This window comes from Brachyistius frenatus, unplaced genomic scaffold (genome assembly GCF_029030835.1).
Source record: "Brachyistius frenatus isolate BFR_SWC_R1_liver_20210118 unplaced genomic scaffold, ASM2903083v1 Contig_192, whole genome shotgun sequence".
In the NCBI taxonomy this organism is placed as follows: Eukaryota; Metazoa; Chordata; class Actinopteri; family Embiotocidae; genus Brachyistius; species Brachyistius frenatus.
The window spans coordinates 577,501-603,196 of NW_027210791.1; the positions used below are offsets into that span (position 1 = coordinate 577,501).

Sequence of the window (25,696 nt, forward strand, 5' to 3'; positions counted from 1 at the left end):
ATCCTCTTTCTCAGGCTTCTCTACCAAACACACACACACACACACACACACACACACACACACACACACACACACACACACACACACACACACACACACACACACACACACACACACACACACACACACACACACTAATGTGATGCTGCAGTTCCTCTTTGAGAAACACTGATGGAAGAGTTTGTTCTTCAGAACCATACGAGGGTAGATCAACAAGTTCTGAGACGACAGATGAGTCACTGGTACAGATTTCATCTCTTCATCATCATCAGTTCCTGAGTTCCTCGTGTTTGTGAGCAGCGTTCTGGGAGCATCTGAGAGTTTGTGAAAAGAGCGGTGAAGAACTACAGTTGTGTTGTTGTGAGTAGAAACTTGTGTGTTTTCATTACGCTGTGAGCGGCGTGTTGTCATGTTGGAGAACCCTGTTACCATGGCGACACAGTTTGGGACATTGGAAGTGAACTTTCTCCCTCTGAACCCTGAACATCTCTAAGGACACGTCTCCAGGTGTCTTCGTGGTCTCAGACCTCCTGAAGCATCGTCAGAGTCTCCGTTGATGATTTCCAGTTTGATAGTGAATCTGACGTGAAGCCTCTGGTCATGTTCACGGAGAAACCAGAACCAGAACACTGAACCAACACCAGAACTCAGGAACTGATGATGATCCAGAGAGGAAATCTGCAGTGACTCATCAGGGTTTTATCTTCCTGCTGCTCTGTAGTCTCAGAACGTATTGATCTACCCTCGTATGAAGGAAGAAGTCCTTCAGGTTTGTGGGTTGGTGATGTTTGCTGAAACAACTGTTTCCAGTCGGAACAAGAAAACTTTACCTTGAATTCTTCCTCGTAGATATTTCAGGAGTTCATTGGTTCCTTTCTGTTATAAAGACAACAGAAGAGGTGAAGAAGCAGTTAATGGACATGTTTGTTCTGGTGAGCGGCAGGTGAACATTACCATCTGATTTAAAGGGTTTTAAAGGAGAACATGCCACTGAGGTTATTACAGAACAATCTCCATTCTTCTCCCCTGAAAGAGCAGCTGTATAGAGAGGACGCCGCTGGGTTGAATCTGAAGTCTCGAGTGTGGATGACCTGTCTGGTTTGCAGCCATCACGTCTCCCTCCACTGAACGGCAGCACAGCAACCTGCCGCCTTACAGCTACTCTCATACTCAGAAATCCATGATTTCACATTTGGACAATTTGTCGAGATTTATTTTCAATTACGTTACTTTCAGTCGGACGCAGTGGTTTAAGTAGCAGTTGTACCTGCAGCTACCGAGGATTAATTAGTGCACTGAGTACCCCCACCCCCCTAGTCCCCCCAACCTGCTGGACCACCATCCCTCTGTGTTTGTGTCCTCCGTGTGTCACCTACAGTGAGGAGGTCTCTCCTGATTCCTCGCAGAGGATTTCCCTCCAACAGCAACGCCTTCAGATTGGGCAGCAGGCTGAGAGACGCTGGGAGACTGACACACACACACACACACACACACACACACACACACACACACACACACACACACACACACACACACACACACACACACACACACACACACACACACACACACACACACACACACACACACGTACGTCATGTTACAACCTACTGGTAGATATGATCTTGGCTGACATGAGTTAGTTTAAAAATCATTCAGGATTCTATCAGACAACATCAATAAAGATTATGATAAAAGGTATTATATATGTTGACTCTATATTTCAGTCATGTGTTCAGTGCTCGTGTGTTGGAACGGCACCCTGCTGTGTGTGTCGTGCCGTCGTGGTGCCGAGGACCTACGTGGTGATGTCGTTGTTGGCGAGGTCGAGGCGTGTGAGCGTGCTCAGTCCGGCGATCTGCTCCGGGAGAACTCTGATCTTGTTGTCTCGGAGCTCCAGGAGAGAAATGGCTGACAGAGAGGCCAGCTGCTCCGCCTCCAACTGCTCGATCTGGTTGTTCCCGACGTACAACTCCTGCAGACACACACGGAAAACACACAAAACCGACCATCCCTGAGACAACATACTGTACGTGTGGAATTGAAAAATATACATGATTCCCAGAGAAGAATGTGAGATGGATAAACCTGGTCAGGACTGGAGTCAGTCCCTCCAGGAGATCGCCATCTCGCGATTGCAATATTTAACACAAATTCAAACAAACTCTGCAATATTTGCAGGAGCTCCCAATTTTTTTTAAATTCTCATGATTTAGATTTTTCTAAAGCTCTTATTTTGACAACGATGTAGTCGTTTTATATTTAGTCACAGATAGTCTGTTCTGTAAAACTCTGTCATTTTTATGATTTTTTTTTGTAACTTTCATCTCCACAGTTTTCTAAGTTCAAAAAAATATTACCGTATTTTTCGGACTGTAAGGCGCACTTAAAATCCTTAAATGTTCTCAAAAATTGACAGTGCGCCTTATAATCCGGTGCGCTTTATAGTCCGAAAAATACGGTAGAAATCAAATATTTCTGTGATGTGCAGCATGATTATAATCACAGGAAGTGATTATCTATTTATTCCTTTATCTGGTAGTGAATCTCAATTTTCTTTCGAACTTGCAATTTTTTCTAATTCCCGCTAAACAACCTCACTTATAATTCTGCAATTTTTGAGAAAATCCACCGCAAAATCAAACATTTTAAATCGCAACAATCACAAAAAACCTCTTGGAAGGACTGTTTAATGCTCTCAGGATCACTACAAGGAGGAGTTTTATATCTGGGGAAACTCAGGTTGCCATGGCTACCTTGAGGCAAGGCACAGGGAGCTGTGGGAGAAGGCGGAGCTTGTTGTGTCTGAGGTAAAGCTGCTCCAGAGAGACCATCTCAGACAGGCTGGCAGGGATGTCGGTCAGCTGGTTGTTGCTGCAGTCCAACAGCTTCACATCTGCCAGAGGAGGAGAAGAAGAAGATCCTGTTCAACTCACTATCACTGCTGTGATTAACAGGTGTTGCACACAGTTGCAGTATAGTCCACCACTTTCTACCGTCGTCGTCATGGTAATTGTAAAGCCAAAATACTTCCAGTATGATGCTGATGGATGTTTCAGATGTTTTCACTCACTACCTATCAGTCCTTCCAGGAAAATTATATATTGGAATTATTAATGACAATTCAAGAAATCGCTGCAATATTTGTTTGAAATTTTGCAAAAAATAATTTTTCAAAGAAAACGATTTGTTTTTAAGAAGTCCTGGTTTACAGTCAGCAGCTCTTCGTGCTCTCCTCTGCTCATCCCAACGAACCACAGGCAAAAACATGCATGATTATATGCAGAACATGTTTTTGGGCATACAATGTGTGTTGAATTAATATTATCTAAAAGGTTTTTTTAAGCCCTTATTCAACAGCAGATGTAGCTGTTGTATTATATATATATATATCACAGATGGTCTCTTTCTTAAATGTCACTTTTAGGACTGAGGATGTTTTTTTCGTGATTTAAAGCCCCGTGAAGGTTCTTTGAGTTCAGACAATAAAAAACGCGAAGAACAAAACATGTTCCAGCTTTTTCTGTGACGTGCAGCATCGTTATTATCTCTGGAAGTGACTCTATGTGACTCCTTATTCATCAGGCAGACGTTAGAAAACCTGCTGCAAAATCAGACATCACAACAATCGCTAAAACCAGACGGGCTGCTTTTCTAAAAACGTCTGGTCTTTTTCAGCAATCGCTGTCAATAACAGTTGGATATTTCAAATTCATTTTAGTGACTGGAAGGCTTATAATGTGAAACATGGGCAGGAAGCTTGAGTTCAACTGAATGCAGTTTGACAAAAAGTCCAAATGTGGAAACACCTGAAAAACTGAAAGATCAGTGAAAAGAGTATTTGTGTTCAAGAGAAGAAGGAAGAGCAGCAGCGGTGGTGAGGACGTGGACGGCGACATCGTTCTACTCCTAAAACCAAACTGTACGTTGATAAATTAAACAGGAAAGACCTTCAAACTTTCATTGTTCTTTCTCCTCTCATGAGGTGTGAAGCGAGACATCGTAGAGGGAGCTGGTCTTACTTGTGAGCTGCGCGAGGCTGTCAGGCAGACAGGTGAGCTGGTTGTGACACAGGTTGACTTTCTGCAGAGCGCCGAGGCGGCCGAGGCCGGAGGGCAGGACGCGCAGGCGGTTGGTGGACAAATCCTTCAGTCAACCACAACAGACAGGACACCTCCGTCAGTCAGCCGCACCGTGCTGCACCTTGTCAATCAGTGCTGCGTGATAGTTTACCAGCTCCGTCAGGTTCTCCAGCTGGCCCAGCTCCTCCGGCAGCTCCTCCAGCAGGTTCTGCTGCAGCGTCAGGCTGCGCAGGTTGGTTAGAGCGCACACCTCCACTGGCAGCGACAGCAGCTGGTTGTGGCTGCACACACACAACACACACACAACAAACACACAACAAACACACACTCAGAACAGCCCAGTTTCTATTTACAATAACTGATATATGTTTCTTATTTCCCGCTGCCTCGGTCAGATTTAAGCAATATTGTGATTATACAACAAGTTACCATCTAAATAAAACACGTAATCTAAAGGTGTTCATATTGTGGAGCAATTTACTCTAAAAATATAAAACTTTTTGCGACTGTGATCTGTTTCCATAGCAACACATGGGGTATGACTAACAACTGGAAAACAATCAGTGCAGTCAGTAGACTCTAATGTAACGTACGCAATGTTTACTAGCCCAGGAAGTAGTCGGACCCACGATGATTTGTTCCAGATGTTCAGTTGACCAATCAGATCTCTGGGATGAACTACTTCTTTTATAATTTCAATTCTTCATCTATATTAGTGAATGTATAGAGCTGTGGCCGCCTGTGGAGTCAGTCAGGTCTTAGTTTAGCTTCTCACTGTTATTAATATCATTAATATCAGCGTATTGGTTTCCACTCTCAGCCCTGTTCTTTAAATATCATCATAATCCTGTCACCCTGCCTCTCAACCCTCCTCCTCTACGGAGCGCCCTCTCCTGGTCGGAGTCTCACCGTGCGCTCTGACTGATCTCTCCTCCTTGAACTCTCTGATCACACAGAGGGGCGACGATGGCTCGGCCAACCACGAGTCTTATTAGACACTACATATGAATGAGCTAAGAACACATGAGAGTCGGTTTCAGCCGATCCAGTGTGTGTGTGTGTGTGTGTGTGTGAGAGAGTGTGTGTGTGTGTGTGTGTGTGTGTGTGTGTGTGTGTGTGTGTGTGTGTGTGTGTGTGTGTGTGTGTGTGTGTGTGTACGTACCTGAGTCTCAGTTGCTGCAGCTCCTGCAGTTCTCCCACAGCACTGGTCAGACAGCTCAGCTGGTTGTCATGGAGCTGTCACGACAAAATAACATGTTTGTTGAGCAGCTCGAACCGAAGTTATCTTCATTACTTTAATAAATAAAGCTGATGTCTCGTAGTACTGTGATCGTTAATTTATTCAGTGGACGAGTGGCAGAGTTTGTAGTCAGAGAAATAATAACATCGTATGCACAGATATATGAGCCGCTGGGGTCGTACTCACATCTAGTGTATTCAGTGCAGGCAGCAGTCTGATGTCATCAGACAGCGACGTAAGCTGATTGGACGAGAGCAGCAGCTTGGTGAGGTCATTCTGTTCCCACCAGTGGTCCGATGCTCCGAAGGACACGTCCTGCTGGGCGTCCTCTGGTGGGTCGAGGTTCAGACGATACACAGTCTGAGGGACTGACACACACACACACACACACACACACACACACACACACACACACACACACACACACACACACACACACACACACACACACAAATAACAGATTTAACAGTTACCTTAAACTAAAGAAATGTGATTTTCAACCTCATCTTTATGTCACTGCTTCATCAGCACCAACACTGACGACTGAAACGATCAAAGTGTGCTGAGGGTTGAAACAGTGAGATCACTGCCAATTACTTTGTTCATTAATCTAGTGGTCTGAACAGTTTGTTCATTAATCTAGTGGTCTGAACAGTTTGTTCATTAATCTAGTGGTCTGAACAGTTTGTTCATTAATCTAGTGGTCTGAACAGTTTGTTCATTAATCTAGTGGTCTGAACAGTTTGTTCATTAATCTAGTGGTCTGAACAGTTTGTTCATTAATCTAGTGGTCTGAACAGTTTGTTCATTAATCTAGTGGTCTGAACAGTTTGTTCATTAATCTAGTGGTCTGAACAGTTTGTTCATTAATCTAGTGGTCTGAACAGTTTGTTCATTAATCTAGTGGTCTGAACAGTTTGTTCATTAATCTAGTGGTCTGAACAGTTTGTTCATTGGTCTGTTCATTAATCTAGTGGTCTGAACAGTTTGTTCATTAATCTAGTGGTCTGAACAGTTTGTTCATTAATCTAGTGGTCTGAACAGTTTGTTCATTAATCTAGTAGTCTGAACAGTTTGTTCATTAATCTAGTGGTCTGAACAGTTTGTTCATTAATCTAGTAGTCTGAACAGTTTGTTCATTAATCTAGTGGTCTGAACAGTTTGTTCATTAATCTAGTAGTCTGAACAGTTTGTTCATTAATCTAGTGGTCTGAACAGTTTGTTCATTAATCTAGTGGTCTGAACAGTTTGTTCATTAATCTAGTGGTCTCTACTACCACACCAGGAGGTAAGATGAACCAATCAGAGTCCTCTCCCTTTAAGAGCCAGGTGTGCATGCACTTTGGTCGATTGCTTTTAAAACGTTTGTGTGCAGACTGGTTATAATAAAGCTCACAATAAGAATCGTCCACATGTTTTTGTTTCTAATTCCCTGCATGTCCGTACATCATTACTGTCTTAATAATGAGTCCTTGAAAAAACAGCAGTGACTCCAGACCATCTTTTTGTTGGTCCTCCGCTTCCAACGTGAAGTGTGTTTGTGCTTCAGGACCGGCAGTGACGACCGACCTTTGGACTTTCTGAGTGGACCGTGAACGCACCTTCTTTCAGTCGGCGGCCGGACAGGTTGAGCTGTCCGCTCTTCCTCGCGGCCTTCAGCAGCCCGAACGGAACCGCCGGCTCCGTGTTCTTCTCCCTGAAGCCCGACAGAGAGTCCACCTTCCCGCCTCTACCGAACCGAGACATGGTCCGACTATGAAGTGAAATGAATCGTGGTGCCGCTGAGCTGACAGCTCCTACCACCGCACCCAAACTGTCTGTGACCCGCCAGGAACAACAACACCACCTCTTCCGTCCAGGACCCTTTCAGAATAAAAGTCTTGTCAAACTAAAATAATGAAAAAAGCACTTTATTCTTTTAGCACGGCGTATGAACCACCAACTGCATATAAAAGGGTGTTAAATCAACCAGTCCTCCGTTCATATTGACGGTCACACATGAAAGACACAACAGCCTGATTTTATTCTGAAGGTAGCTTGACCCCATTCGGACCCCACGAGCATCCGGCCAACGAAGAAGAGACGCATGGAGTAATTTAAAACCTTTCACTCTTTAATTCAGACTGTCTGTGTGGTCTGTTATAAAGGGAAAACCCGCCGGGCTGAAACAATACAGGAGCCAAAGAGGACCATCATTGGTACAATGTGTCAGAGGAACCAGCAGAGGGCACCAAAGGGCCTCAGATACCATGAAACACCATAATAAGTCACTCCAATGAACTACGAGGATATAAACAGTAATAATATTGATATTACACTGGTTCTACACACATTTAAAACGAACAGACTCTTCCTCCTTCACAGGCATCAATGTTCAGTAATTAAACCAAAGGACATGAAGACAAAATGCAGGTGAGACCTTCTTGCTTTTATCACTTTGTGGCTCTTCTGCTCTGAATAAAATAATCAGCACTGTTTTTATAGATTTTTTTTAATTTTTTTTATAGAATTTATTTATTATTCAATGGAGCCATAATAAATTAAGTTCAAAGTCTCTTATTTAAAGGCCTGTGTCGCCGTTACTTCACATCAGTCAACAAAATCAAACTCCGCAGCAATAAACACACCCTCCTCCTCACTGTCAACACTGACTGAGGTATGAGTGAGGTCAGTGATATAATACATCCTGCTCTATACTAACATTGGAAGAACTGTCAGCAAACACAAATCCACCAAACTCAACCAATGTCTCCTTCTCTTTCTCTGTCTGAAACAGACTCAGAGTCAGTCAGGAACAGCTGAAGACAGTGATATGATGATGATGTGGATCAATGAGACCGTTAAGATGTGATGGAGCTTTATAACTCAGCAGAAGGCGTTTCAGTTCTAAACTTGATTTTACAGTAGGTCAATGAAGAGAAGGTAAAATAGGACAAATATGATCGCCCTAGTTAAACCCTGTCAGTACTCTCACTGCAGCGTTTTGGATCAACTGCAGGTTTTTAAAAAAGTGAATGATATGGTATATATATATATATATAGGTAATGAAGCATCTGGATTATAAGGAATTATAATAGAGTTTGTGGGTGTCACATTTAAGGAAGATTCCTCCCACAGATGCCTCATCAATTATTGAAACAATGTTTTCTGTCCGCCGGCAATATTAATGACATTATTGGTCCTTTTCCTGAGTCAGTAATTCAATTTCTTTTCATTAATTTATTAAATTTTTCTCCTTCTTCATGACCTCTACAACTTATCTTGTTACAGGTGACACAGCTCTGACTGCTTTTATTTTTGTTGATAGTCTTTCAGAAAGTGTGTCGTTTCTGTTTTTAGGTCTTTGGTCATTCAGGTGGAAGTGGTTCCGTATGTCTGGTTGATTTGGTGTGTGTGCGCTCATGTAAATGAGACGGGTCATGCACAAGCACATCCACTGAAGAACGCTGTGATTTACCACTGCTGATGGTGCACAGTGGTGCATATGCACACATGATAAATACCTAATCATCTTCTGTGTACTGCCGGGTCTATGCACAGATTCGAAGCTCTTTCCACTTGATACAAAAAAACACGAGCTTATATGAAGATGGTTATTTAGTGGCCAAATAGGATCGTTACTTAAGCAATAGGAATGAACACCCCATTAATAAGACAAGTAATCCTTATTGATATGGTCCATCTGCTTATGAAGTATATAATGTTGTAAATCAATTAAGATGTTAATGATGGACTCGTAAAATACTCAAATCCCAAACTTCCCGTCTTTTATGACTGCACTTTACAATAAAACTGAATTTTTATTTTCCATTTCAGATGCATTTCTGCAAAAATTCAGCCCAAGTGAATTAAACAGAAATTAAGAAATAGACATTTTGGGAACTTTATTACAATTTTAAAGTAAGCGGTTTGAACAGCTGTTGTCATGGCAACATTAGCTCATACGGATCCACTGGTGTCTATAAGAAACCAGAGATCACACAGAGGAACTGAAACCATTATCGTTTATTGTTCATGTAAACCTACAGATGCTAATATAAAAACATTTGAGTAAAATTGTATTTTGGTATCAACTGAAAAGCATTCCTGTCTCTAAATTAACAAAGATCATTAGAGGAAAAAAAATTATCTAATGAACAGCTTTATAGTTTTAATGCTGAGAAGACACCAGATACCAGCGAACATGACGTTAATATGAAGTTACTGCAGCCTGAGAAGAGCTAAAGGATCCTCACAGCTGATCCACTGATGCTGATTAAAGGCTCCTCGGTTGGTCTTCTACAGATTGGTTTGTTTGGTTTCATCCATCTCTTCATCCTTTTTATATTCCCACTCCTCTTCGTGATTGCTGCAAAACAAGTCAATAATCACACGGTTGTTTTCTGCAGTTACGTAGTTTTGCAGGACGAACGTGGTGGAGAACATCCCGTTGTGAAGTGCAGTTTGTTACTGTCTAAATGTTGGAGGGAATTTTAACATGACTTCTTATTAAATAATAAAAAGGAAAGCTCTGTTTGATCCGTCAGCATGTTTTACATCTTTATTTTTAACCCCATGGTGACGTCACAGGTTGTATGAAGTTCATTGATACTGTGGTTTCTCACAGTGTGACACAGTGGTGGAGTGATGGAGTACAAATATACTGTACATCCAAGTAATAATGTTAAGTGAATATTTTATAAAACTCTTCAGCATTTCTAACTGTGGCTACTTTTCCCTCGTATTGCATTTACATCTCAAAGGGCTGTAATTAGTAAAGTATTTATTATTATAGTATATATTAGTAAAGTATTTATTATTAAAGTATATATTAGTAAAGTATTTGTTATTAAATTATATATTAGTAAAGTATATATTAGTACATTATTTATTAGTAAATTGTATTTTACTAAAGTATTTATTAAGTATATATTAGTAAGGAATTTATTAGTAAAGTATTTATTAGTAAATTATAGATTAGTAAAGTATTTATTAAGTATATATCAGTAAAGTATTTATTAAGTATATATTAGTAAAGCATTTATTAGTAAAGCATTTATTAGTAAATTATAGATTAGTAAAGTATTTATTAAGTATATATCAGTAAAGTATTTATTAAGTATATATTAGTAAAGCATTTATTAGCAAAGTATTTATTAGTAAAGTATATATTAGTAAAGTATTTATTAGTAAAGTATTTATTGGTAAAGTATATATTAATAAAGTATATAATAGTAAAGTATTTATTAGTAAAGCATTTATTAGTAATGGGCACCTGTCAATCATAACAAGTGATTACTGTAGCTGTTAAGTAACTAACCTGTAATTATATATGTTGTTAACATTATCTCTCGTGTTTGTCGAAATTCTGCTGAGCAGACAAAGTCGGGTTGTCAGCTGCTGTCTGTGTGATAACAGACTATAAAAGACATGTTGTACCACTGTAAACATGATTCATCCTTCAGTTTGAGTACACTCAGGCTGTGGAGGTCCACTACTACACACTACTCACTGTACAACCAAGTAACTGTCACTGTAGTACCTTTAGGTATGCAAGTAGAGACTTTGTAAAAGTTTTCCATCATTAGCGGAACATCAGGAGTCGCTCTGAATCTCTGAGGATAAACACTAATGAATAATTAAAATAATGAATCTCCCAAAGTGTTTCATGGCTTCACCGTCTGGAAGGAGTCCTGTTTAGTGGAAGCTGCAGTCACACAGGCAGCTGTTACTGAAACCATCAGACACGTCCAACTCTCAGCTCACATCCTTCTCATATTTATAATCTTTAAATACGTATGAAGATTAAACTATAAAAACTGTTAACCAAATGTTATTTTTTGGGGGGAACTTAATGCTTTTATTTGACAGGAAATCGGGACGGACATGCAGTGAAGTTTCAGCCGAAACTTGCCCCAAATTATGCATTTTAAAACTTTCAAAAAAAAATCTGTCCATTACAGAGAAGCAAAACACATTTTCTCCTTTCCCTACACAATTAAATTCTAGAATGGACGTGTCCAAATTCTCACCCCTTCTTCCCGGTTGAAATGCGCAGCGTGCATCCATACAGACAGATGCAGAACACATCCTATGAAACTCCAAGATTTAAGCTTTCCAACAATGCCAGTGCCTCGTCTGTGTGGCAAAGCATTGCAGAGAAGATTAACTTTGAAATTGCATCAAATTTAATAAAATGTTGTTTTAGAACAACAGTGTAGTGAACTGTAACATGTTTTTATTTTCAAATATGGTGTTGTGGGAAATGTGGAAGCTGATACTAGTGAGCTGTTAGACCACACATGGTCACATGGTAAAACACAAAGAAGGTGTAACAGGTTTTTATCATGACAGCCTGTGTGTGTGTGTGTGTGTGTGTGTGTGTGTGTGTGTGTGTGTGTGTGTGTGTGTGTGTGTGTGTGTGTGTGTGTGTGTGTGTGTGTGTGTGTGTGTGTGTGTGTGTGTGTGTGTGTGACAAACCTGTCCTTTCCAAGTTGTCTGCGAATGATCAGGATAGCGAAGACAACGAAGAGGAAAACAACAACAGCTATCAGACCCACCAACCAGGGCTGCAGAGTCACTGACTGAGATCCTGCTCGCAGGCCAGTCTGTACACCTGAACACACACACACACACACACACACACACACACACACACACACACACACACACACACACACACACACACACACACACACACACACACACACACACACACACACACAGTCGGTGTATCAATCACTTCAGAGGACATTTACTTACTTGAATACTTGAACCATGACCGCTGCTTACTGTCCAAACCTTCACGCTAATCCTAACCTTAACCTTATTGCAACCTTAAAACTTGGCTTCACCCTTAAATTTAACCATTTATTATGTTGTTATGGCAACCCGGTATCACTGCAAAACGGGAAACAGACACGCCTTAGCATGTCTAGATGAGACAGTTACACGTTTTCCTGTAGTGGATGAAAAAAATGAAACCTACTGCATGCAGAGCTGTGTGATTTACAGGAAAATTAAACTTAAAGCTAAAACAATATGGTTGGAGTTCAAAGACAAAAATGTTTTCACCTCTTGCATTTAACGTCATTGTAGCGCATGGCTGTCTGTAACTGATGCCACCAAGCCACGAAAAAGTTCTGTATTGCTGTGCATGTAAGTTTCGAGTTTTCAAAACATGTAACTGTCACGCTTAGACAAGCCAAAGCGTGTCTATTTCACGTTTTGCGTTGGTGGTCCTGCGTGTCTGTTTCACGTTTTGCGTTGGTGGTCCTGCGTGTCTGTTTCACGTTTTGCGTTGGTGGTCCTGCGTGTCTGTTTCACGTTTTTCTGGGTCTATCTAATGCTTTGCCGTGATTCTGGGTGAGATATGGGGCTGCTTTTTGTCTCCAAAAGGAAGCTGAGTGTCCACAATGTGTTAACAGGTTATCAGGGGACGGCAGCGAGGACCACACCCTTCCTCCTTTTTTAACATCACACCGTCGTCTGAGTCCCATCACATCTTCCTTGTTGTTCGTGTTAGTGTGCAGCTCCTCTACTGTGAAAGCGGTTGGAGTTTGGTGACACGCGCGATGACTGCAGCTCTTTAAAACTGATATACTTTATAATAATCCTATTAATCAGACAGCAGATAATAACTGCACTGTCGTATTTGTTGTTAATCCAATTAAATGTATTTATTTAGGTTATTTCACGGCATGTAAGATGGTAGTGTCCTTACAACAAGACTTTACAACATTATACAAAGGAGGCCAACAATTCAAGAATTCCCACATAAAGTAGGAGGAAATAAAACTTCCCTTTTAGGGAGAAAACCTCCGGCAGATGGAAGAAAAAACTACTTTTTAACAGGAAGACAACTGTGGCAGGTGGCGGCCATCGTCATCGACCGGTTGGCGTGAGGGGGGAGCAAAGAGAAAAGTACAGCGAAGAGATCAAGACATGACGTGTTGGTGGAGACTACAGATGTGCAGCTCCATATCCTGCTCTGGGTCCATCTCTGGGTATTTGGTGAGAAGACTTTAACAGTTTTCATTTCATTTTCTTCTATTTTTTGGGCAATTTGAAAAGCGAACTTTCCTGAATCTAAATTTGAGCCGTTTTTTGGTGACAGCGAAGAGAGGAGCCGAGGTTTACTCAGGATGAAATATTTAAAAGACGCATATCAAATGGAAGTCTTTGAGAGAACATGTACATGTAATTGTACATGAAATATTGTTGTTGTTGATTTTAAAAAACGACATCACAACGTTGTGAAAACATATTTTTCTCAAATATATTTTTGTTCTCAGATATATATTTTTCATTTGTGAATAGAATAACACATATAACTTCATATTTACATATTCAGAGAAGGAAGACAGTCAAAAGCAGCTGGAACAGACTGCCAGAGGATCAGAGAGCTGCCAGAAGTGTTGAACTTCTTAAACGTAAATTGAAAACCCACCTCTTCAGCGTTGCTTTTAATGGCTTTTAGACATATCTTAATTCTTATATACTTAATTTTAAAAGTTTATTTTTCTTTCATACTTTTTAATGTCGGTTGCCTGCGTTGGTCTCAAAGTGTTTTTTAAATTGTCTTGTTTCCTTTTTATTTGTTTTTAATTGTGTTTTTAATCTGTTTTCAAATTGATTTGATTTTTCTGGTCTACACCTGTCTGTGTTATCATTGACCTGTCAATCATCTGTGAAGCACCTTGAACTGCACCAAAATGTACGAAAAGTGCCATATAAATAAAGTTTGATTGATTGATTAAAGAAACTTTACCTTTGTTGGCGTAGCAGCCGGTGGCAAACAGCAACACACACGACATAAGTAGAATCGCCCTGAGTGTCACAGACTCAACACACGGAACCGAGACTGGACCGTCAGCTCACTGGGACTGCTGAGAAACACACACTCACACCTTAGTCTCACGGTGGTCAAAGTTCACAGTCCACAGGGAGATTGTCACAGCAGCCTGGGTGTGTGATTTGCAGGATGACTCATCAGCAGTTTTCAAACTGATTTATATCAATGTGGAAAACAGGAGTTCAGAAGTTCAGTTTGACATCCGAGACCGACAATGTGCCGACTCACCATCATCTGAACTCAGGAGGTCAAGAAGGTGGTGTTCATGTTTTCCAGCCCTGTCAGACCAGTTGGACACACAATAAATCCGGATTGAGCCGCTCTATCTTCACACAACCCAAACACAAGTGTTTGCCCCTTGAAAAGATGGATGCAAAGATTTCAATCTCTGTTCAATCAACCAAATTCATATGAAATATAAACCTGGATTATTTCATCATTGTTAAATCATTAGATTACAGCTGTTGAAAGTTGCTGTTCCAGTTCAACTATGAAGACAAACTGCAGGCGGTTTGTAGGGAACATATTGTGTGTGGTGGCTCAGAGGTCAGCAGCGCAGTGACAGAACCAGCACAGCAGAAGGGAGGGCTGTCCTGCTCTGTCATTCAGTAAGTGTGAGGTCTGTGTGTGTGTGTGTGTGTGTGTGTGTGTGTGTGTGTGTGTGTGTGTGTGTGTGTGTGTGTGTGTGTGTGTGTGTGTGTGTGTGTGTGTGTGTGTGTGTATCCCGACCTGTAATTTGCTCTCTTTATGTCCTGTTGTTGTTCTGGACCAACACTGCTGTGTTTAGCCCTGATTGGCTGAATGTTTACACCTCTGAGGGAGGTTAATGGGATCATTAAGTGCGGGGGTGGGAACCTGGAGATGATTGATTTGACTACTAATTACAAGATTGTGTTTTTAATTTCCATGCATTTGTGGTGGGAGGAGGGCTGTCTCTCAGGTTTCATTCCTCTCCAGCAGCGTACGATATGAAAAATCCACAGAAAAGAACAATGAATGCCACCATAAGTAATAATGCCAAGCCTAAAACAGCAGTGTGACATTTGGTGGAGGAGTCCTGACCTTCTCTGCAGCGGGCTGTGGTTGGTCTGATCTCAAGCCCTCAGCTGTAAGGCTCCAGCTCCATGGGCTGACTTAGACACTAAGTCAACCACACTGTCACCACACCCTGAAAACCAGCGGTCCTCTGTGAGGGTTCTCCGCTCAGGGTTCAGCGTCTGTAAACGGGCTGGTCTACTACCAACTGCTTAGCAAGCAACCACGTCCTCTGTATGTGTCGACACAACTACACGGCAATTATGTTTTCTTTAAATACAATCAGAAAGCTGTAAATGAACATGTTTGGAATAAAGACACTGATACTGAAGGAATCGTGATTTTTTTAGTTTTAACAATTTTGTCCGAATCAAATGTCCGATCTCACTGAACAATCATTGCCTCCAGGAAATCGATCGGAGCGCAATAATTAACGCAAATTCAAACAAATTCCGCAATATCTGCGGGAGCTTGCAATTTTTTTAAATTGCAGCGATTTTGTTTGTTTTCTTATTTTGACAGCGATGTAGTCATATTTTATTTAGTCACAGACTGTTTGTTCTGCAAAGCTATGCACTTTTTTGATTTCCTTGTCACTTTTAACCCCATGGTTCTCTAAGTTCAATAAATGAATTATGAAAAAGATTAGAACAAAAATACTTCTATTATGTGCAGTATGATTATTATCACAGGAAGTGATCACATATGTATTCCTTCCTGCTTTAAAAAAAAAATCAAATTTTTCTTTCTCAATTTGCACATTTTTTGCAAATTCCCACAATTTTACGCAAAATACTCACCTAAAACGCTGCAAATTACGTCAACGTTTTTATTTTAAGGCACTTAACACACTGAAGTTCAACAATTCCCACATAAGCTGGGAGGAAAAAACTCCTCTTTAAGGGAGAAAAACCTCCAACAGAGGGAAGAAAAACTCCCTTTAACAGGAAGAAACCTCCGACAGAACCAGGATCAGAGGTGGGCGGAGCATCTGTTAACAGAACCAGGATCAGAGGTGGAGAACATCTGTTAACAGAACCAGAGGTGGAGAACATCCGTTAACAGAACCAGAGGTGGAGAACATCTGTTAACACAACCAGGATCAGAGGTACAGAACATCTGTTAACAGAACCAGGCTCAGAGGTGGAGAACATCTGTTAACAGAACCAGAACCAGAGGTGGAGAACTTCTGTTAACAGAACCAGGATCAGAAGTGGAGAACATCTGCTAACAGAACTAGAGGTGGAGAACATCTGTTAACAGAACCAGGCTCAGAGGTGGAGAACATCTGTTAAATGTGCCCCTGCTGTTGTTAAGGTTTGATTTGATTACACACAGGTAGAAGAAGAAGAAGATAACATGTAGTGCCCTACACTGTGATTTATATTGTCCCCAGACAAGGGTGGAAATATCTCTAAATACGACACTCCTTATGAAGAAGGGAGATGTGACAGAAATGTTTAGAGAAGCTAGTGCCCTCCTGTCCACATCACCATGGAGGGAATTTAAAATGGTCCAAAGTCACAGAACCGTTCAAGGTTCCTGCACCACCGTTTTTGTTCAGAGCGTGTCGGGAGGACAGAGGGAGAGACGAACGGAGAAAGGTCAGTGGCATTACTTTAAAACTGAGTCACAGCGGACACACACACACACACACACACACACACACACACACACACACACACACACACACACACACACACACACACACACACACACACACACACACACACACACACACACACACACACACACACACACAGGCTGTCATGATAAAAACCTGTTACACCTTCTTTGTGTTTTATCCATAAATAACTATTCCAAGACAACACGTTTGGGTTGTTGTGTGTGTGTGTGTGTGTGTGTGTGTGTGTGTGTGTGTGTGTGTGTGTGTGTGTGTGTGTGTGTGTGTGTGTGTGTGTGTGTGTGTGTGTGTGTGTGTGTGTTTAGACAGCTGCATTTGATGTACATGTGTGTGTGTCCATGTGTGTGTGTCTAGTTCCTAATCCGCCTCTTCAAAGTGACAGCCCACTCGGTGGAAGACGGCAGAGACAGGGGGTGGCTGGCTTGGTGCTTTGGTTGGTGGCTGTTGCTTTTTCTTCTGCTTTAAAACATTTCAGAGAGAATTTTGATTGGACATTTGAACTCAGAGTCCCTCGAAAGACGGCGTTGTAGTCGTACAGGTGCTGAGAGGAGCTGGGGAGTCAACACTGGAATCTACTCAGGTCTTACCCAGAACGAGGTGAAGATGCGGTGCAGACTCTAGAGTCACACGGAGGGAAGACCAGAGCTTTGATTTGGTTTCGCTGCTGTATGAAGTGGATATACCTGAAGCCCGGTGAGGCGGGAGAACCACAGCTGAAAGCGGCAGGTAAGCAGCTCATATGAAGAGTTGGGTGGGATGTTGGACTCCTCCTGGTCGGGTTTTGATTGAGAGGGAGTCCAGCAGGACTGAGAGGAGAAACGGTGCAGGTTCAGACTGGATCACTTTGTGGTTCGAAGGTGTGTGGGCTGCATTCAAAACCCTACGGACTGAATAACTCACTTCATGAGGCCGGACTGATGCAAAGACCGTCCACAGTTTACACATGAAATGAAATGTGTTCATGTTTAATTCTACTGAAAGTGACACATAGGAGTTTTACAGGCTGGATTTAGTGGTAATTACGTGTTGTTTCCTCTTTGTATAAGGAGCCGTAAGGGTGCTGGGATCTACAGCAGCACTCACACAGGGCTGGAAACCGGACCGGGCCTGGAGACAAGGAGAGGCGCCTGTCGCCACTCGGATCGACAGCAAATCCTGCTCTTCCTCCAAAGAAGCCATGATTTGACTTTCCATTGTCATGGCGACGTCGGCTGCACCAGGAGGATGCGGTGAGGCGGACAGCTCGGTGAAGTGGCAACTGTGTTATGATGTCACTGCCAAGACGTGGTGGATGGTGAGTCCGACTTCTGACTTACTGAAAGGCTTCAAACAGAAATGTGGTTGACGGATCTCCTCTTGATTCCTGCAGACTGCTATGAATTGTTTCACAAAGCTTCAGGATAAGAGCTCCTTTTTCTTTCTCAACGTGGAGTATTTTCGAGTGACGTGACCTTTAATTTGTGCCGGTTTGTGTGACTTCTCATCTGTTCCTGAGACGTCTGTGTGTGAGTGGTGTGTCTGACTGTAGGCTGAAGCTCCCCGAGCCTTCACTTTGATCAGCAACAGATCGCTGACTCCTGAGAATACAGTGACACCTTGAAACCTCAGCTTTACTTTCTGATTCATCTTCGGCCAACTGTATCGACAATAGTTGTGCATTTTCTGTGCTATGAGGGGCCGTTACTTATAGTTCGGTTGACCTAAAGTTGTCAGGATAATCTGGATTATCGGACAGTTTATAATCTGTTGCCCAGTTGAAGATATTTTTAACATCCTGAGAACTCAGCAGTAGCTTTACTGAGTATGGTACCTCTCCTTTTGATATTACCAACTTGATCCAACCGGTTTAATCTAGCATAATTAACATGTACATACAATGTAACATACAGTGACATACAAAGGATGGCGTGACAGTGAGTTTAAAATTTTTCTCATTTTTATATCACATGGACTTTCAGTCTATTGTACCCTGATGGAAAAGAGGTTTGTGTTTTTAGTTGCATGCTGTTAAAGCTAAACTTTGGAGAAAATATAACAGCACATAAATACAAACCATATCCATCAGTTTGGTACTTTGATCACTGGGACCTCCTCTTCTGTCATTGAGGCATATCATGTGCACAATGTTTTACATATTGTGTTATACATTTATGGTTTTTTTGGTGCTACTTTCTTATTGGTTTGTTTGCAACAACGTCACTCGTTGGTTTGTGAACGTTATGAATCCTCCAGTTCAGATTTTGTCCGTCACCATCTTTGCCAGTTCGGAGCGGTTCGGAGCAGGAAGTGACCATATTTGGACGAGCTGGGGGAGGAGCCAGCGGTGGATCTGACCGATCTGATCGGAAACTTGACGATACTACGTCCCGCCCACTGATAGCTGCAACCTGACTGCACCACAGGCCTGTCAATCAAACAGACACGCCCCCAAAAACAGGTCTTCTTGAATCTTCTTTTCTAATGAATGAGGGATTATTTTCAGATGGACCTCCAGAAAACTAATAAGAAGGAGTGACTTTAGCTAACAACACCGAGATAACTGATGGACACATTTTATTCACTTTGGATTTGATGAGAGAAGTTGAATGGGAGTCTATGGAGCTGGAGGCTTTTTGGAGCCGACCTCTAGTGGCACTCGCTGGTATTGCAGCTTAAGACACTTCTGCATCGGCCTCATTGTTCAGACCCTGAAGCTACATTTAGTTTGATATACAATCAATGGTCTGAACAGCTTTATGAACAGGCTGTGAAATAAGTTTTATTTCAGTGTATATTGAAATAAAAACCAACACTGAATCAGGACATTATAAACAGAGTTAATGTACATGTATGTAAACCAGTTCAGAACTGCCTTGTTGCGCTGCTCTATCAGACTGTGAACTTCTTGTTACTCCAGATCCCATTGAGAGCATGTATTCATGTATGGACAGCAGTGACCGACTTTATCAGACATTTTAAAAGAGTGCAGCATCAGGATCAGCAGGACATAAAGGAGTGTGTTAGTGCTGTGAAGTTCACCTCCAAACTAATCATCCATGATGGAACCCGTCAGATCAGGTCCACACAGTTAGTTCAATTACGAAATAAACACGAGTCAGTGTTCTGCATGTCTTAACATTTTTCCATTTGAGCAAACAATGTTCACATTCGAAATGTTCGACGGGCTGCGTCGGGTGAGTAAGAGAAAGTCGGCGAACTCTGTGGTCATCAGTTTTAAATCTCACAGTATGTTCTCCACCTCTGGTTCTGTTAACAAATGTTCTCCACCTCTGAGCCTGGTTCTGTTAACAAATGTTCTCCACCTCTGGTTCTGGTTCTGTTAACAAATGTTCTCCACCTCTAAGTCTGGTTCTGTTAACAGATGTTCTCCACCTCTGAGTCTGGTTCTGTTAACAGATGTTCTCCGGTTCTGAGCCTGGTTCTATTAACAGATGTTCTCTACCTCTGAGCCTGGTTCTATTAACAGATGTTCTCCACCTCTGAGTCTGGTTCTGTTAACCGATGTTCTCCACCTCTGAGCCTGGTTCTGTTAACAGATGTTCTCCACCTCTGAGTCTGGTTCTGTTAACAGATGTTCTCCACCTCTGATCCTGGTTCTATTAACAGATGTTCTCTACCTCTGAGCCTGGTTCTATTAACAGATGTTCTCCACCTCTGAGTCTGGTTCTGTTAACCGATGTTCTCCACCTCTGAGCCTGGTTCTGTTAACAGATGTTCTCCACCTCTGAGTCTGGTTCTGTTAACAGATGTTCTCCACCTCTGATCCTGGTTCTATTAACAGATGTTCTCCACCTCTGAGCCTGGTTCTGTTAACAGATGTTCTCCACCTCTGAGTCTGGTTCTGTTAACAGATGTTCTCCACCTCTGATCCTGGTTCTATTAACAGATGTTCTCCACCTCTGAGTCTGGTTCTGTTAACAGATGTTCTCCACCTCTGATCCTGGTTCTATTAACAGATGTTCTCCACCTCTGAGTCTGGTTCTGTTAACAGATGTTCTCCACCTCTGAGCCTGGTTCTGTTGGAGGTTTCTTCCTGTTCAGAGGGAGTTCTTTCTTCCCTCTGTTGGAGGTTTTGCAGCTTAAGGCACTTCTGCATCAACCTAATTTTTCAGACCCTGATGCTACATTTGGTTTTATGTACAGACTGTGGTTATTACTCAGGTATTATAAACGACCTGCTGCTGACGCAGCATTAATCTGTGCTGTGTAGGCTACACTGCAACACTCCAACATTGTTCCTGCAGGAAGAACAGAAACACGAGAACTGATGTGAGATGACAGCAAAAGCATGATAATTGTAGTATTTACTCTTTTTCTTAAATACTGGGGTTCGCAGTAGCAAAGAAAGCAAACTGTTTGCTGGCCTGGTGCCTCCGTATACCTCCGTCCTGTTTGAGTTTAAACAACTTACTGGGTGGCAAGTGATGCGTAGGAGGGCAGCAGGCAGTAATGATCTTTATAATGAGGGAGGAAGAGGAGGGGTCTCAGAGTAAGGAGAGACAGATATGACAGATGGGATCTCTATCGAAGGGAACCAGCAGCACCGACCCAGTTACAGCAGACAGAAGTGTAAAATATTTCTCTCTGTCACCTGCTGCAACTGTAACATGAAATCTTTTCTGTTTCAATCGGTGCTGAAATAGTTCTGGCTTTAGTTTTCAAGAATTATTTTAAATACCTTTCATCACAGGTGAAATCACGAGTTCTTCTCTACAGAGTAAACTACTGTGCCACAGAGCTGGTTCTCAATGAGTGGGTGTGAGTTTATTTTATTTTGAGCGCATTATAACCGGAAAAAAGCTCAAAACTGAATTTGCTGAACTGAGGGGGAGCTACCCCCAGTTTTGGCTTCTTGGAGACTCTTTGTGCATCAGACTATCTTCTCTGGTCTGAATCTGCTGGAGCAGCCACTCCTGGACAAACTGATTGAAGTTATTGGATTTATGAAAGTGACCAAAATGTTGATCAAATATTTGTATGCTATTTGTTATCAGTGGTCTTGGAGAGTCACGAGTGTCTCCTATATTTCTTCTTCTTGCCATGTTAAACTGTGTCACTGTGATTTGAAGACTGAATAGAAGCCATTTGTGCTGATGCCCTTCGACTATCCTCTCTTAATCCTCTCAGCTGCTCCCATTCTGCAGAGAAGATTTTGTTACTTGCCAGAACAAGTTTTTTTCCGTCAGTTAAAAGAGCATCAGAAACACCAACTGTAAGTTTTAGTCAGTCCCCAAAGTTGAGGCGTTGAGGTAGTTTCCATGGCCAGATCTGGTGGAAGAAGTACATCACTCCATATAAAACTAGAAATGGCCCTCAGGTTATGGGCAGCTAATCAAGGTGCAACTAACCATTTACCGCTCTTTACTACAGGGCAGTTAAATATATAAAGATGGATCATATTTAGACCTATATAATCATATAGGTCTAAATATGATACAGCAAGTTACCAACTAAATAAAGCATGTAATCTAAATGTATTCATACTGTGGGGAAATTCACTCTAAAAATATAAAACTTTTTGTTAGTGTGATCTTCTCGCAACCACCCTAGCAACAGAGAGGATTTCTAGTCTCCAACTGAATAAATACAGAACATAGAAACACTAAACTGCTCAGCTAGCTCAGTCTGGTTGGAACAAAGATATCTGATGAACAAAGATATCTGATGAACAAAGATATCTGATGAACAAAGATATCTGATGAACAAAGATATCCATGTTCTCATGTGTTTTGAACATTTTAGCTCCGTGTCACGTGTTCAAACCAAACCGGTCCAGCTAGCCTCCTCTAGGATTGTACAGTGGGTACGGAAAGTATTCAGACCCCTTTACATTTTTCACTCTTTGTTTCATTGCAGCCATTTGCTAAAATCAAAAAAGTTCATTTTATTTCTCATTAATGTACACTCAGCACCCCATCTTGACAGAAAAAAACAGAAATGTAGAAATTTGTGCAAATTTATTAAAAAAGAAAAACTGAAATATCACATGGTCATAAGTATTCAGACCCTTTGCTGTGGCACTCATATTTAACTCACATGCTGTCCATTTCTTCTGATCCTCCTTGAGATGGTTCTACTCCTTCATTGGAGTCCAGCTGTGTTTAATTAAACTGATTGGACTTGATTAGGAAAGGCACACACCTGTCTATATAAGACCTTACAGCTCACAGTGCATGTCAGAGCAAATGAGAATCATGAGGTCGAAGGAACTGTCCAAGGAGCTCAGAGACAGAATTGTGGCAAGGCATAGATCTGGCCAAGGTTACAAAATAATTTCTGCAGCACTCGAGGTTCCTAAGAGCACAGTGGCCTCCATAATCCTTAAATGGAAGAAGTTTGGGACGACCAGAACTCTTCCTAGACCTGGCCGTCCAGCCAAACTGAGCAATCGTGGGAGAAGAGTCTTGGTGAGAGAGGTAAAGAAGAACCCAAAGATCACTGTGGCTGAGCTCCAGAGATGCAGTAGGGAGATGGGAGAAAGTTCCACAAAGTCAACTATCACTGCAGCCCTCCACCAGTCGGGGCTTTATGGCAGAGTGGCCCGACGGAAGCCTCTCCTCAGTGCAAGACATATGAAAGCCCGCATAGAGTTTGACAAAAAACACATGAAGGACTCCCAGACTATGAGAAATAAGATTCTCTGGTCTGATGAGACCAAGATTGAACTTTTTGGCGTTAATTCTAAGCGGTATGTGTGGAGAAAACCAGGCACTGCTCATCACCTGCCCAATACAATCCCAACAGTGAAACATGGTGGTGGCAGCATCATGCTATGGGGGTGTTTTTCAGCTGCAGGGACAGGACAACTGGTTGCAATTGAAGGAAAGATGAATGCGGCCGAGTACAGAGATATCCTGGAAGAAAACCTCTTCCAGAGTGCTCTGGACCTCAGACTGGGCCGAAGGTTCACCTTCCAACAAGACAATGACCCTAAGCACACAGCTAAAATAACAAAGGAGTGGCTTTGGAACAACTCTGTGACCATTCTTGACTGGCCCAGCCAGAGCCCTGACCTAAACCCAATTGAGCATCTCTGGAGAGACCTGAAAATGGCTGTCCACCAATGTTCACCATCCAACCTGACAGAACTGGAGAGGATCTGCAAGGAAGAATGTCAGAGGATCCCCAAATCCAGGTGTGAAAAGCTTGTTGCATCATTCCCAAGAAGACTCATGGCTGTACGAGCTCAAAAGGGTGCTTCTACTCAATACTGAGCAAAGGGTCTGAATACTTATGACCATGTGATATTTCAGGTTTTCTTTTTTAATAAATTTGCACAAATTTCTACATTTCTGTTTTTTTCTGTCAAGATGGGGTGCTGAGTGGACATTAATGAGAAATAAAATGACCTTTTTTGATTTTAGCAAATGGCTGCAATGAAACAAAGAGTGAAAAATTTAAAGGGGTCTGAATACTTTCCGTACCCACTGTAAGTGCGTAACTATCCGTGGTGTTACGGTACGGGTGCTCGGAGCGACCAAAAAGGACCAAAAGAGACCCGACTTCACCAAATGGATCATTTAATAGAACTATAACAAGTAGAAACTACATTATATTACATATTATAGGAAATTATATTCTAATTCTATGTTCCCATTGAGGAGGTGGAGGGATATTTATAGTGATGAGCAGGATGTGATGTTACAAATGTACAGTTGACCAATCAGATCTCTGGGTTTGATCCACTTGTTATATGATTTAAATGTGTATATTTCTTGAGTCCACCCGATGACTGACAGCTGCCGTTGCCTACAGCCCACCAGCAGGTGCAGCTGACGGATGGATTGATTTCAGTGAATGTACTGAATTACATTCCACCACTGACAGCCAGACGCACTGTGATGACGAGCCTCGTGAAGGCAGCCAGTATAACCTCCAGTTATAAGTCTGGGGTCACTCTGGGTCAGGCCAACACTCATTTCTCCAGATGTCCTGTGTCAGCAGACAGCGTCACACTACAGCAGGCTGACACTTTAGGAAACTCTAAGACTGTGGATGCTGCAAACATCCACCAAAGGAAAGCAGCAGCGTGTGTCCTTTGTGCTGGTTCTGTTCACCTCACTGGGACCTGTTGGCTGCTTGAATTATGATGCTGTTTGTCAGGAACAAAGTCAGAAGCAGCGGATTTGTTATCAGTGAGGAGGAAGAGGTGGGCTGATGTAAGCAGGTCACGTCATTTTTAATACCAATCCTCAAAGTTCCTTTTGATCCTGACTCCACCGACTCACACCTGAACATTGAGGCAGCACATCATGTGAATCTTGTTTTTCCTCTCCTGCTGCATCAACTGTTCCTTCCCGCCCCTGCATTATATTTACCCCTAGCTCACCACATTATGTTTCATAGTGTTCTGCTCACCTGTCTTTGGTCCTCACCTGGACTTTGTTTGCTCCCTCTTCCTCGGTTTACCTGCCTGCTTTTACAACTCTCTGAAAGTGCGTTTGTGAGTAAAGCCCATCTTTTGCTTTTACAACTTGCACCTTGAGTTCTGCTTTTGGGTCCTTAAACTACCAATCATTGTCATCTTGTGGAGCAAATCCAGACATGGGTCATTTTGAAAGGAAATGAAGAACAACGTATGGAGTCAGGAAGACAGATAAATGTTATTGTGGAGGAATATATCTTCTCCCCTCAGTGCAGTGATGGTGGACAGTCAGGATGTAGTCAGGGTGTGATTTCACTACTGTCCTGTTAGGTGATGCAGGAGGATTGTATGTGTATCTTTTGGGGTTTTCTCCATCAGAGATGTGTGTGTTAGGCTGATATTCCTGTTGGTGTGTGCGTGTCCATGGGTAATATACAGAGGCTCCGTTTCCCCCACAGGAATCAATACCATACTTCTTCTGTTGCTTGAACTGTC

General features: G+C 42.1%; 1 protein-coding gene across 1 annotated transcript in view; it reads right to left on the reverse strand.

Moving 5' to 3' along the window:
• Positions 1-7,138, reverse strand: part of lrrc40 (leucine rich repeat containing 40) — a 17,186-nt gene extending 10,048 nt beyond the window's left edge. Inside the window, exons 1-10 of the mRNA XM_069718505.1 lie at positions 6,924-7,138; positions 5,509-5,690; positions 5,245-5,318; positions 4,234-4,363; positions 4,023-4,146; positions 2,757-2,896; positions 1,803-1,975; positions 1,377-1,467; positions 831-876; positions 1-20 (exon numbers count right to left, since the gene is read on the reverse strand). The exon at positions 1-20 is cut by the window's left edge and continues 83 nt beyond it. Coding sequence (XP_069574606.1) covers positions 1-20; positions 831-876; positions 1,377-1,467; positions 1,803-1,975; positions 2,757-2,896; positions 4,023-4,146; positions 4,234-4,363; positions 5,245-5,318; positions 5,509-5,690; positions 6,924-7,068 — 1,125 coding nt within the window. The 5' untranslated portion in view covers positions 7,069-7,138. The remainder of the gene's footprint in view (positions 21-830; positions 877-1,376; positions 1,468-1,802; positions 1,976-2,756; positions 2,897-4,022; positions 4,147-4,233; positions 4,364-5,244; positions 5,319-5,508; positions 5,691-6,923) is intronic.
• Positions 7,139-25,696: the final 18,558 nt, after the last annotated feature.